General features: G+C 37.5%; 4 protein-coding genes across 5 annotated transcripts in view; 2 read left to right on the forward strand and 2 right to left on the reverse strand.

The window, feature by feature from the left end:
- LOC129723622 (ribonuclease P protein subunit p25-like protein) overlaps positions 1-2000 on the reverse strand; it is a 59194-nt gene extending 57194 nt beyond the window's left edge. Inside the window, exon 1 of one of the 2 annotated variants that reach the window (XM_055677959.1) lies at positions 1745-2000. The gene's annotated coding sequence lies outside the window, so the exon portion shown is untranslated. The remainder of the gene's footprint in view (positions 1-1744) is intronic. The other variant, XM_055677958.1, reaches the window with a different exon arrangement.
- A 1477-nt stretch (positions 2001-3477) lies between these two features.
- LOC129723629 (peptidyl-prolyl cis-trans isomerase H) lies at positions 3478-4536 on the forward strand. Its single transcript, XM_055677968.1, has 3 exons — positions 3478-3790; positions 3855-4031; positions 4093-4536. Exons 1-3 carry the CDS (start codon positions 3707-3709, stop codon positions 4384-4386), a joined length of 555 nt encoding a protein of 184 aa, XP_055533943.1. The 5' UTR covers positions 3478-3706; the 3' UTR covers positions 4387-4536.
- The window catches only part of LOC129723621 (BTB/POZ domain-containing protein 2), a 48363-nt gene continuing 39994 nt past the window's right edge, over positions 4411-12779 (forward strand). The window contains exon 1 of the mRNA XM_055677956.1: positions 4411-4532. The gene's annotated coding sequence lies outside the window, so the exon portion shown is untranslated. The remainder of the gene's footprint in view (positions 4533-12779) is intronic.
- LOC129723626 (coenzyme Q-binding protein COQ10, mitochondrial) lies at positions 5486-6901 on the reverse strand. Its single transcript, XM_055677966.1, has 3 exons — positions 6671-6901; positions 6525-6605; positions 5486-6396 (listed from the first exon to the last, which is right to left on the reverse strand). The coding sequence occupies exons 1-3, from the start codon at positions 6739-6741 to the stop codon at positions 5943-5945; spliced, it is 606 nt and encodes a 201-aa protein (XP_055533941.1). The 5' UTR covers positions 6742-6901; the 3' UTR covers positions 5486-5942.

Consider the following 12779-nt stretch of genomic DNA (forward strand, 5'->3'; position numbering starts at 1 on the left):
AATTATAAGTACCCAATCATGAAACATTATGTTTAGGGATGCTATGCAAACTTTGTTCCAATGAATTACCCGATTCGAATCAATAGTTACAGTTAAAACATAAAAATTGAATAGCACCATTAAAAATAACAATAATACGTGGAACGAACAGAACCCATCTTCACTTACAATGCAAGTTCACGGAATTTTCTTCCGTACAGGTGGAAAAATTATGGAATTAACGGAGCCAACGAAGTTTGTATGAGAAGCTTTCGTGCAACTTGAACCCAAGTTAGTTGAAGTCACTAATCGAACGATCGATCAGTTTGAGGCAAACAATACAGTAAATAAACGCTATCACAGGCCTCATCTCCGGCGGGTACTGAGCTGGAAGCAGTCATGTTAAACTGGTATGCCAAGGCTTTGGACCTTCCAGATTTCTTCCGGACTGATAGCGGAGGCGATACCTTACAAGGATCAGTTTCAGAGTACATACTGGCTTGTATGATTGCGGCTAGAGCACGTGCCATCAAGGCACTGAAAAAAATAACGACGTACACGATAGCGTTTACACATGCCTCTGCTAATAGCTTACAATTCGAAGGAAGCACACTCTTGTGCTGAGAAGGCTGCCAAGCTGGCAGTCGTTCAATTCTAGGACTCAATTGAGAATACTGGAAACAGGCCGTTCTGGGTCACTTCGGAGAAAAACTTTGCAAGAGGCCATCAATCGAGATTTGAGAAGTGGATCAACATCGTTTTTCGTGGTTGCTAATGTCGGAACAACGATGGCCCACGCTTTTGATAAATTGGTCGAAATTGGGAAGTTTGCAAAAAAATACCAAGAATTTGGTTTCACATGGGACGGTGCGTACGATGGAAAATCATCATCCTACCAGAAATCCGACCCTTCGAAACTGGCTAAAAGCATGCCGACTAATTCAACACTAATCCCAATAAATTACTTAATCGATTTGGAGATTGTAACGATGTGCACCTCGGACTGGTGTGCTTCCGTTTGAAGTTAGTTGTTGAGAAGTTTCTATTTGAATTTCTCATATCCTGAGTGAATTTCGGTTTAATCAACAAAGTGCATGACTGGTATTAAACGCTATTTGCTGGCTCGTATTATTCGGCGAAGTTCTACATGACACCGGCCTTGGTGGGAGGCAAATTTGTTATCAAATTCTGTGTTACCTACGAGTATGCCACGTCTGAGCAAATAGGTAAGAATAACTAGGTCCTCAAATGTGTGTATGTACTTAGCAACATGTTTAGTGTTTATGTTTAGTGAAAAACATTAAAAATTCGTTTTTTAAAAATCTACACTTTGCTAGCTTTGCTTTTCGCTTGTTGTACCGCGAAAGGAGCATGAACAACACAACTGCCGATAAGAATACAACACGTTTAGCAGCGTTTGAAAAGCATTTATTCATATAAAAACGTATGATTTCAAGACCGCAACTTATGCCACACAGATACTCATTACTGACCTGACGACACGGGGGAATAAACCAACCTCGATAGTCTAACCGTATCACGAAATCATGAAGGAATACTGGCTTTTACTGTTTATCATTAACTAACAAGTTATAACAAAACTTATTTTATACTATGGTTTTGTTAAATTGTGTAATATGAATCACAGATTTTTTTAGCTTATTTTTTAAATTTACTTTCTTTAATTCATTTATTATGTTCATTGGATCGAATATATACAATTATAGCTCTTTATTTTGATTGTGAAGTATTATTTTCTACTTACCAATATTAATGTAGCATGAAATAATCTCCTTCATAAAACAAAGCTGCCTTTCACTACCACTAGTTACTAGTTACTTATATTTGCTGTAGCAAGTTCTATTTGCATGGGTGTTTTCTAAACGTTGTAAATTCAAAATTATTTTCCAAAAAAGGTTTTTAAAACCGCAACAAACGCACGATTTCGGCTCAACACGATCGTTAACAACAAATCAAAACAAAAACATTTCAAGGAAGTCGGTCAAATGAGCATGCGATAGCAACTGACAGCATCTGCCAACACCGCAGGGCTGAAACGATACACGTTTGTTCATTTATAGTCTTTTCGCATTAATAGTGAGTAACCTGATATTGAGCTTGGATATGATAATTTTATTTTGGGTTGAGTTGAATAAAAGAATCAAACTTATGAAAATGACAATTCTCATTGCTTTGTTCAAATTTGATTTAAATTAAAACAATGATCATTTCAATAATGATCTCACTTTCTCGTTTAAATTTATCATTATTGCACCCGTAAGTTTGGAATAAACCCATATGAAATCAACCCAACAAATACAGCAATAATGTCATCTAACTTATTTAGTCTTATACCGTTTGTCCGTATTGTTTCGCCTTAACGTCCTGCTATGATTTGCTCTGTAGCATGCCATCACCAACGCCCAAAGAGGCGACTCCAACCAGGACCCTAACTAACGACTCGATGACAAATGGCTCGGTGCTAAGGTCTTCACTGCCTCATGCAATAAAAGACTTAATCCCATAGACTTTAAGGCTAAGAAAATCTCCCAGTGTCGACTGTGAGTAGAACTCGCCACACATTACCTTGAACACCAATGACGGTATTGGGATTCAAATCGAGGCTACCAACGGAGTTGACGGAGACGTTATAAACTACGCTAGGACGACGCCCTGCATTTGTTTTTGTGATACTTTATCATTCTCTTGTCAATTTTCATTTCATAATGTTTTTCTCATTCTTTTAAGCCTGTAGTACACTGTTTGACCGAGCGTCAAATATTTGTCTCTTTTTGACAGATAAAAATTTGGTCAAAGATAATTATTTGTCATTCTCCGATTTTAACATGGGGCAAACACGGGCAAACAACAACCATGTTATCAAATAAATTCGACCATTATGTCAGAAGGTCAAATATTTGACCATTAGACAAAGAGTGTACTACAGGCTTTACGAACAAAAAATGGCTTCATATAAAATAATATTTGTTTAAAGTCTTTTAAAATAATCATTAATTTAAATTAATGCTTTATCTAATTTAGGCATTGTCTGGTTGCTGGTTGCGTGCAATTCTGAAAAATAAACACATCGCTGTTTTGTTTGCAATGCTACGTTTTGAGCAGCGGGACAAATATTCAGTTGAATACCTATTGTATGTTTTAAACTCGGTTCTGAATATACTTTTTATCCGTGATCAAGAAACGGAAGAAGTTGCTTAACGTAATCGGTAAATAATAGCAAAATGTGGTAAAAAGTTGAAACAACGATTTGCGATGATTTACAGTTTGAAGAAAACAAAATCAAACTTATACGGTCCTACACGTTTGCTAGTGTGCGTAGGTAAAACGTCCCTATCTCTATTTAGTCAAATATTAATTTTGGATTTCCTTCTGCTTTTCCCCAGCGATTGATGAATTTTTGATTGATGGGTGAATATCACCTACATTTAGGTATAATTTGCTTTTTCGTGTAGATATCTTTGGCATCGCATCTTGCAGCACTGTTCGTTTCAAAACAAAACCGCGTCCATCCTGCGTCGATGTTCTGCGTTCATCAGGACTCGGTGTTACGTTTATCGTTTACTCCCCGATAACACATTTGTAAACAGTCGCTTGCGGTGACCGGAAGCGTTTCTGCACGTTGATGTGTGCTCGCTGATAAAGTAATTTGATTAATCAGCGAACCAATTGTTCTTTTAGTGTTCAGTAAATAGTATACAGCATATCAATGCCAACCTGGAATCAGATTCAGGCCCAACTGCGGCATCCTAATAATCCAGTGGTGTTCATGGACATCACAGTGGGAACCTCGGTAATTAGTAATTGATATATTGCGGCAATGAACATAAACTTAATATGTGAAAATATTCTTGCAGGAGATCGGCCGAATGGTGTTTGAGCTTTTCGCCGATGTGGTTCCTAAAACGTGCGAAAATTTTCGCCAATTCTGTACTGGCGAGTACAAAAAGGATGGTGTACCAATCGGATACAAAGGTTCTAGCTTTCATCGTGTTATAAAAGACTTCATGATTCAGGGTGGAGATTTCGTAAATGTACGATTGGGGATAAGCCTTATTTACGACATATTTGATTGCGACTATTCTTTCTTTTCAGGGTGACGGTACCGGCGTAATGAGCATTTATGGCAATAATACATTCCCGGATGAAGGTTTCCTACTTAAACATGAAGCTCCTGGTCTGTTGTCTATGGCCAACAGTGGGAAAGACACCAACGGTTGTCAGTTTTTCATCACTTGCGCTAAGTGTAACTTTCTCGACTATAAGCACGTTGTGTTCGGAAGGGTTCTGGATGGTCTGTTAATTATGCGAAAAATAGAAAATGTGCCGACTGGTCCAAACAACAAGCCAAAGCTGCCTGTAGTGATTTCGCAATGCGGACAAATGTAAGATATTGATAAGATTGTTGATCCAATGTACGGGATTATAGACGAGTACCACAATTTTACGGCAAATACTGGCACAAGTGACACATCAATTACATTGAGTGATACCTGTGAAAAGCTAATACAACAGCGACACCAGCAGCACAAACAGTAAGTCTGTTATTTTCTTGCAAAAATACTATATCACATTTTAAATCCATATATCTCAACCCGCCTTAAAATCAAGCTAACACGTGTCAATCATTTCTGCAATGCCCGCAACACGACACGTGTCGGCGATGGCTTGAAATAGCGTAGCGAGTAAAGTAAGACAAAAAAGTGCTAATAACTGACCTTGGAAAAATGGAAAGCGCTGTTTGTATATCTGTATAAGTCACATTCATATGGAAATTTTTATTTTTCCATACACTAACTAAAACTCACCAATACTTGGGGAATTTGCATCAAATTTATTTTTTCACACTGATAGGGTGATTCCCTTCTGGCACAACCAAATAAGAGAGAAAGTTTAAAAAGAACTCCGCTGCTTGCATAATGAAAAAATTAGACTCCTACGAAGGTGAAGAAAATACAATCGCAGTACACCATCAATTCATGGTCAAGGTAGTGCTTATAGCGATACTTTTCTTCGTACGGCGAAGAACGAGCCGGTCAAGGTTTAGATATTCTAGCGCATTTCCAAAAAGGCTATACTTGTATGTAGATGTATCTGTGGAATGAACACAAGTTTTCTATTGCCCTGCCCGATAGCCGATAATTCCTCGTCATAAAAGTGGGACGGGAAGGAGGGTGAGCAAAATATTATAATTCATGTTTCCGTTACTGGCTGCGATTCTTCACGCAAAGGCTCGTGTTCAGTCCATCGTGGCGGCGGGTTAGAATTGAAAAAATAATGAATATGGATCAACAAAAACAAAGATAAGAACACAATCGTCAAAAGATTTCTTGAGGAAACATAGAATAAAAACTTTGTGTCTTATCTGTAATGTATAGAGACGCACTAAATTTTTAAATACTTCTTATGTTATTACTAGTGAAGTCTTTTTTAAAATTTTCCAATTTTCGTGTAACAAATTAAACTATGACATAGGAAGAAAAATCAATTTATTCAACAATTTTAGAATAATCAATCTTCAAATTTATTGGAACGAATAAATATATAGTCAACAATATGTTAGTATTTTATTCACAAATTAAATAACAGATGTAAAACAATCGATGCTCACAAAAATGACTGCCCTGACATATCTCAAACTGCCTAATTTAGAGGCCACCACTGGTTTTAGAATCCGCGGTATGCCCGCATTGACTGGACACCAATTGCCTCTTTTGTCTAGCACCTATAAAAAAAGGAATTGTTTTCTTTTCCCGCGTTCCTTTGCTGCCCCTTGCTCCAAGGACGCTCATAAATTTGTGCTTTTACTCATATACAGAAATTTATTAGCTATCCGATGTATAAATAATTTCATTCTTAAATAGAGGGTTATAAACGGGCATTCTTGATGTCAGTTTCTCTCCCCTTCTTTCTACGCAGAGTCGTTCGCGAGCGCGAGGTGTGGGTTACGATTTGTTAGCCACTAGCACGTGACTCTTGATTGACGGCCTTCCGTAGCGGTTCTTCGCCTCGTGAATAAACGCATACTCCATTTGCTTCACAATCTGGTCGAAGAACAGATTCGATAGCTGCGAATGCAGTGCGGACTTGAACTCGAACGCGACCATGAAATCGATTACACAGGACTGCGGTATGTCCTTGAGACCCGGACTGAACTGCCACGCCGTTAGCAAGTAATTAAACAGCCGACCGTCTACACACTCTGCTTTAACCAGTGTTGGTCGCACCAGGGTCACGTTCGAAGTGTAACTCTCGTTTAGCGGTGGGAAGCCTATGATTAGGTCTGCTTTCAGTGAGCCAGGTTTTTTGGTGTAAACGTGGGATTTTTTGCAGAATGGTACAAACGTATAGTAATTTTCTACATCAGCTACGACAGAATATAGTTGATCCATAGAATAGCTATAAGATACGTGAGTTTGGATTAATTTCTCGAAATTAAAACGAATGACATTCGAACTAGATTTGACTGAAAATATCTGATCAAGTTCAAGGTCATATCCTTTTGAAGGCCATTAATTTTTGCTCACCCTGCTAATTTCTTCTGTTTAAAGTCACGCCTCGTCTTTGTTATTGGAGTGAAATCAAATAGGGTACGACATGTGGAGTATCTACAACAGTTTAAAAAGAATTACTTTAGTTTTAAGAATTTTACTTGTGACCTTAAATTATGTACAAGGGGTGATGTCTTTTGAACTGTGGTAAAGTGCGGGAGAGTAATACATGCTGCACTACTTGTGTTGTCATTATTATTCTAGTTTATAATACTCAGTTCGTAATAGTAAAATAATTACTAATTTATATACTAAAACTGCGTAGATTTACGGAAGAGGAGAGAAACTTATTCAGCTACAAATAGAACCACCAGCACTGAAATGTCAAAATCCTTCGAAGGAAGCAGCAACTCATTTATTTTGTTTTTGCTTACACTGCCAACTGGTTTACTGATAGAGCGAATTGTTCGGTGCAGCCCGTGTGGAAAAAAGAAGGTGAGGAAAAGTTTCTGCTTGGTTGTGAAACAGTACTGCTAAATAGTTTTTCTCAACTGGTTATAGACGCTCGGCAGTAACATATTAACATTCCCACGTAAATAGGTCTATACCTGAGAGAGAGGCGCCAGCTGGCTTTGTTTTTATGCTCACGAATGTCATCGTGAACCAGGGAAGAAATGTCATTGGGAACCGGTGGGCCTGATGAAATGAAATATGAAGAGTATAGTAGTCTATGTAAATTAATCCAGCATTTATTTTTTCAAGATAATTTTTGAAATAAATATTTCTGAAAGATAAATTATTTTTGTTCTATTTTTCGCCTTGGTTTATTTGCAGTCTAATTTACTTGTAAAAGTGCTCATTTTTTGCTATGGTGATTTAAGCGTGTTTACGAAAGCTCTCACTTTATCAATATTTTAGCCAACGTCGCTCAACCATAAATTCAGAATCAAAATACTGTATAGTTTATTTTTAATTTACAAGTAAATATGAACTTTTACTATGTAATCAATATTTACTGTATTCCTATTTTTTATTTGAAATTGACGGTGAAGTTAATATCTCTTCACATATATTGTAAAATATGTTGGAGTTTTCTTCAGTGAAATAATATATAACCATCTCCTAACATGATGTAGAAATTGGAATAAGCCCAAAGTAAGAACAATAATAATAATGACACCCACAGTATAGATGTAAAACTCATATAGGCGGGATCTTACTGAGCAATGATGGCACAGTTGATATCGGAAACAATCTGCCCAAACTTTAATTTTTACCTTGAAGGCACTGCTTAAAAGCACTTGCTTCAACCACCCAAAAACAATAACACATTGCTGGTGCCTGTCACTGTGAAATTGAAATTCTTTTGAATACATTTATTTGCCTGAAGAGCATTGTGCGGAAGCGACACATCGACTGGATTGGTTATTATTTTGAGCTGGTAAACATGCGTTGCATACCTTCAATGCATTTGTCCGTTTCCAACCGCCTCTCACGTCGCTGAATTTAATCCACCGCGTTAAAAATAATGGATCAATCGAATGTCGATGAAAAAAATGTAGACAAATCCCATTGCATTCAACCTTAATTCACAGAAGATTATCAGAACTACTAAATCTTAATTGCACGGACGGAAACTGAATCCATGAATCTACTTTCGCTACATTAAAAATATATTATAATATTCAACAGATATGACGATCATCTCAAGTTTGAACATATTTTAAAATGATATCATCATCAAAACGAGAGACAGATGCGCACGCTGACTTGATTGAAACTATTGTGAGATATTTTTCTTGCACAAAAACGAAAACGAAGTAGACGAAAATAAAATTGAACTGTCATTGAGCTGGCGCCTCTCTCTCAGGTCTATACTTTACTATATATAGTGTCTATAGTCTATACACTCTACATAGTTTTCCAATTGGCACATGCACATACGCAGTTATTGGAATACAGGCGTGACGCAAAGTCTTCACCAGATATTGCTAGTGCCAGTGGCGTAGCCAGAAACATCAGAAATCAATCTAGCAACAGAATTGATTCCGGCCAGTTATTGTTTTTTCCGCATGTACGGGGATTTATACGGGGTATATTTCAGCGAAATTGTCCAGAAATCTTTTGTTTCTTGAAAGCTATGTATTTAAGGTCATTTTTTATCATTTTATGCATAGTGTTATGACTCAATTCAGAGCTACGAATTTTCACTGTCAGCAGCAAAATATCAGTTGAAATTGAAGGCTGTGAATATCGATTTCAGCATGAACGAGCTATGAATGAAATTACTTTCAGGTTCAATCGGTTGACAGTGGTAATACTGACTACTGCGATTTCGCACGCGCTGTGTTGTTTTAGCGATGTTTATGTGTTTGAGAATGTAGATGCTCATTTACTTCATTGGCTTTATGCATTGGATTGGCACAGACCAAATATATTCTACAGGTTTCTAGACAATATAATTTTTTAACTGACCTGATTTTCAATGAGAATTGACACGGGTGGCACTTAATATCAGTCTCAATCTGAGAGAATGAAATTGCTGTTGTGTGATATTCATTTTGTAGTTTCGAAATTTCGCAGCTCTGTGACTCATGTTCATTTTACGAGCCATTTTTCTTGTCGACCGGGCTGTTCGCTGGTTACGTTCTTTGACCGCCGGGGTTACCGCTGCAGTCCGCAGACTCCGTTTTATACCCGATTTCTGCTTGGGGACAACCGTGTTAGTCGCAATCCAAACAAACGCAGCTGATTGACAGGGTAGGCCTTCTGATGCGAAAAGGGGCACTCGAATGTGTGTATTACTTTCACGGTGACACTGTGTATCATTGAATCGTTAAGTGTCTTTATTTCATGATTTGTTTTTTTTTTCGAACAGACGCACTTTTTTGTAGCAGAATAGAAAAACTCAACAATATTGAAGCACAATCCATTATAATTATTGCACCTTTGAGAGTTTTCTACGCCAAATAATTCAAAAAAATCAATTTACCATTTTTAATTTTAATGAAACAAAGCATTTTGGAATAAGTTTTTATTCGAAGCTTTGTAGCTCAGAAACCTTTGGTTGTACAGAGAAATTGTTTCAAAATAAATTGCAGGAAACTTAAATAAATATACAGCTTCAAAAAAAAAAACTTGAATTATTCATCAATAAACACAAAACATCAATTTCCAAAAATAGATTTATTAATTTTTCATAGAGAAACCTTACATTAAACTTTTGGTAAAAAATCCAGGATGGAGAAATGAAAAACGATTTTTGATTACAGGGTAAGTTTCGATAGACATTGACAATTACAAGATTAATTACCTGACTAAACACTGTATTACAGACACAAGAAATTCGTTCAGTGATTTACGTATTTCGATTCTCAGTCTCCCCTTCCTTTTTTTAATATATTTAATGACACTTGAAAGAACTTCATTTATACTCGGTGATGTCGTACCTGTAGTGTTTTTTCTGCAAACAACATTTTACAATTACAACGAAGTTAAAATTTAAAAAGATTCATTTTTTTCGCTTCACAAGTTTTTTTCATTTGCCAACAATTACATTCACTGTATAACGAAGACAGCTAAAATAAGTATATTATTTCATTTGTAAAGTTAAAAATGAAAATATCTTAATAAATGGACAAAAACTCATAGGCACTCGCCGGCTCTTAGGCGGCTATTACACGAAGCAAATATTTGCATAAAATGACAGTTATTATTTGTTTGTCCGTGTAATATCAAAATATTATTTGCGACAAAATATTCGCTGTTGTATTTGCTAAATAAATTATTAGCAAAGGTTTGCTTCGTCTAATGTCTTTCTTTGCTGATAAATTCACGACTGAGCGAATATTTGGTTTAAGCAAATGAGTATCAATGTGTCAAATCAGTTTTGAAGTAGAATACTTCTCTCAGGAAGTTCGGCTACATAGGGATGTGAAATGAAAATCTAAAACCGAAAAAAGTGAAAAATATGTCCAATTTCAAATGCTAATAAATCGGTTAGTATTCGATGGATTTCCTTCGTTCTTGCAGCAATAGATTGGAAAATCTTCTAAGATTCTCCCCAAAATAAGATAATTGTAATTTTATTATTCACACTATTGTACTATTGAAAATAGTCAAGCCTTGTCAAAACGAAAAATTCGACCTCTGATTGGTCGTTATATGCTTGCTTCCCAAGCACGGTCGACAGGATCATATACCTTGCAATTGAAAACATGCTATTTGGCCTATATAAGAGCCTGTTTCAGCCGAAGCCGCTCATAACAGTTCTACACAGCGACAACAGCAGTGGTCCTTCCTTAGCAGCAGCACTAGCCCTGTGGCTGGTCACCACGTCTCAGGAGCAGCGCGGTTTTTTTCAGCGTGTGTCGCCAGACAGCCATTATTCCCCCGTGTTGGGGCAGCATGAAGATTTCCATCAGGAAATCCAATTTCGGAAATCAAAATGCCTTTTTCAAGGCAAATAAACAAGTCATTGAAAGATAATAATTTTTGTCAACGCAAGCAAGCATTCTGTGTTGCATCCTAGCAATTTAAATTTGTCGCACCCGTCTAATTTACTGAATGTGAAATAGCTTCCACAGTGCATGTTGTCCGTGTATCTTTATTTCCCCAATGTTAGGGCAGCTCAAAGGTTGTAATTAGCAACCGATTCTGAACCGCAACATGCTTTTTTCAAGGCAAATAAAAAAATAATTGATGGTTAATAATTTTCTGGCATCAACACAAGCAGACATTCTGTGCGGGATGCAATCAAATTCTGTTTTTTTTTTTTTTACAATATATTTATTTGACACGGCACAGTACCGTTCAGTTTTACAGTGCCAGATACAAAAAATACAAAAGAACTACTGCTGCTGCTTGCTGGCGCGAGCAATTATTTTCTTCCGTGATGGTGAGGCAACCTCTGTCCTTGCCTTCTTCGAAAGTGGGGCCTCCGAGTCCATGCTCATCTCATCTTCGCTGCTGTCCGAAACGTTCTGCTTTTGGGATTGCTCGTGATCACTTGTCTTCTGCTTCTTGCCTGTTTTTTTCGCTACGATAGTGAACTCTTTGGGAGCTGGTAACGTGTTTGCTCTAGTTGGAAGAGATGGTGCTGCTTCTACTGCGTCCGTTGTTGTTCGTGTCTTTGCTGTTGTCTCTGCTACCGATTTGGGGGTTAAAGTCTCAGCTTGACTGTTTGTACCGGGATGTTGAATGGCGGTGGTGTTTGGGTGCATCTCGGCTGGTGGTGAAGCATTGCGTTTCGCTGCTTCAGTGCAAGACATTCCGAAATGCACTTCCTTAGTGCAGTATTGGCATGTTGCTTTTTGGTTATTGTACGAAACACGGCTCATAAGGGGTTCCGAAAAATTTCCCAGCTCAAATTTTATGTAGCTGGGAACCGGTCGATGCAAGCGCATTCGCAAGATGCGTACGCCGCTATACACACCGCCGAAAAAAATTTTCCATTTGTCGTGTCTAATGGATACGACTTCTCCGTATGCCTTCATATGCGTGCGGATCGCATTCGATTCTACCTGGATAGGCAGATCGTGTACCCGTACTTCAATCGCATCATCTTCTATGTGCACTGGGATAGTGTAACGCTTCTGCTCATGGCAAATTGCGTGGAACTGTTTTGCTTAACGAATTGTTCAGCTATCTCACGGCCCCCGTGAAAGGTTATAAGGACGCAATGCCGCACGTGGTGCATCTGTATCGCCTTACACAAACTAAAGTCCAGTTTCATGCGGTCTCTGAGGAGTTTTTCCACCTCTTGAATTGGAGGCCGTATTGGGCAAACACGAAAATCAACACAAACCGTGTCCTCACGCATTCTTGGAATAGCGTTATTAGTTTCCATTATTCTCGCGACGAGAAAAAAACACTGCGAATCGGCAAAAGTACAACGTACGGCAAACTCGATTGAACAAAGGGTATCGAATGTCTATTGTTCTCGCGGTTAGAAGCACATGCGTCTGATCTGGTTGGAAGATGAGCACGAACTGAATCAAATTCTGTTGTAGTTGTCTAATTTTTTTTTTTTATTATTATTTAGTAATGGTGCTCAGCACAATTTGGCTATCTGCACCTATTTCCAGCATTTTTAAGTTACATAGATGTATTGATCTAAACTAACCCTATCATAACTTATTCTATCTATATAACAAGAGTTGTGTCAAATCTGGTTTAATAGATTAGTTTCTTTGAAAAATAATAGGAGGTCTTTGTGGTTTACATCATCTTTAAGTGAATTTAAAGATATGTTATGCTTTTTTTTTAAGGTTTTCGTATTTCACACAGTTT

Source organism: Wyeomyia smithii, chromosome 2 (genome assembly GCF_029784165.1).
Source record: "Wyeomyia smithii strain HCP4-BCI-WySm-NY-G18 chromosome 2, ASM2978416v1, whole genome shotgun sequence".
NCBI classification, from domain to species: Eukaryota; Metazoa; Arthropoda; class Insecta; order Diptera; family Culicidae; genus Wyeomyia; species Wyeomyia smithii.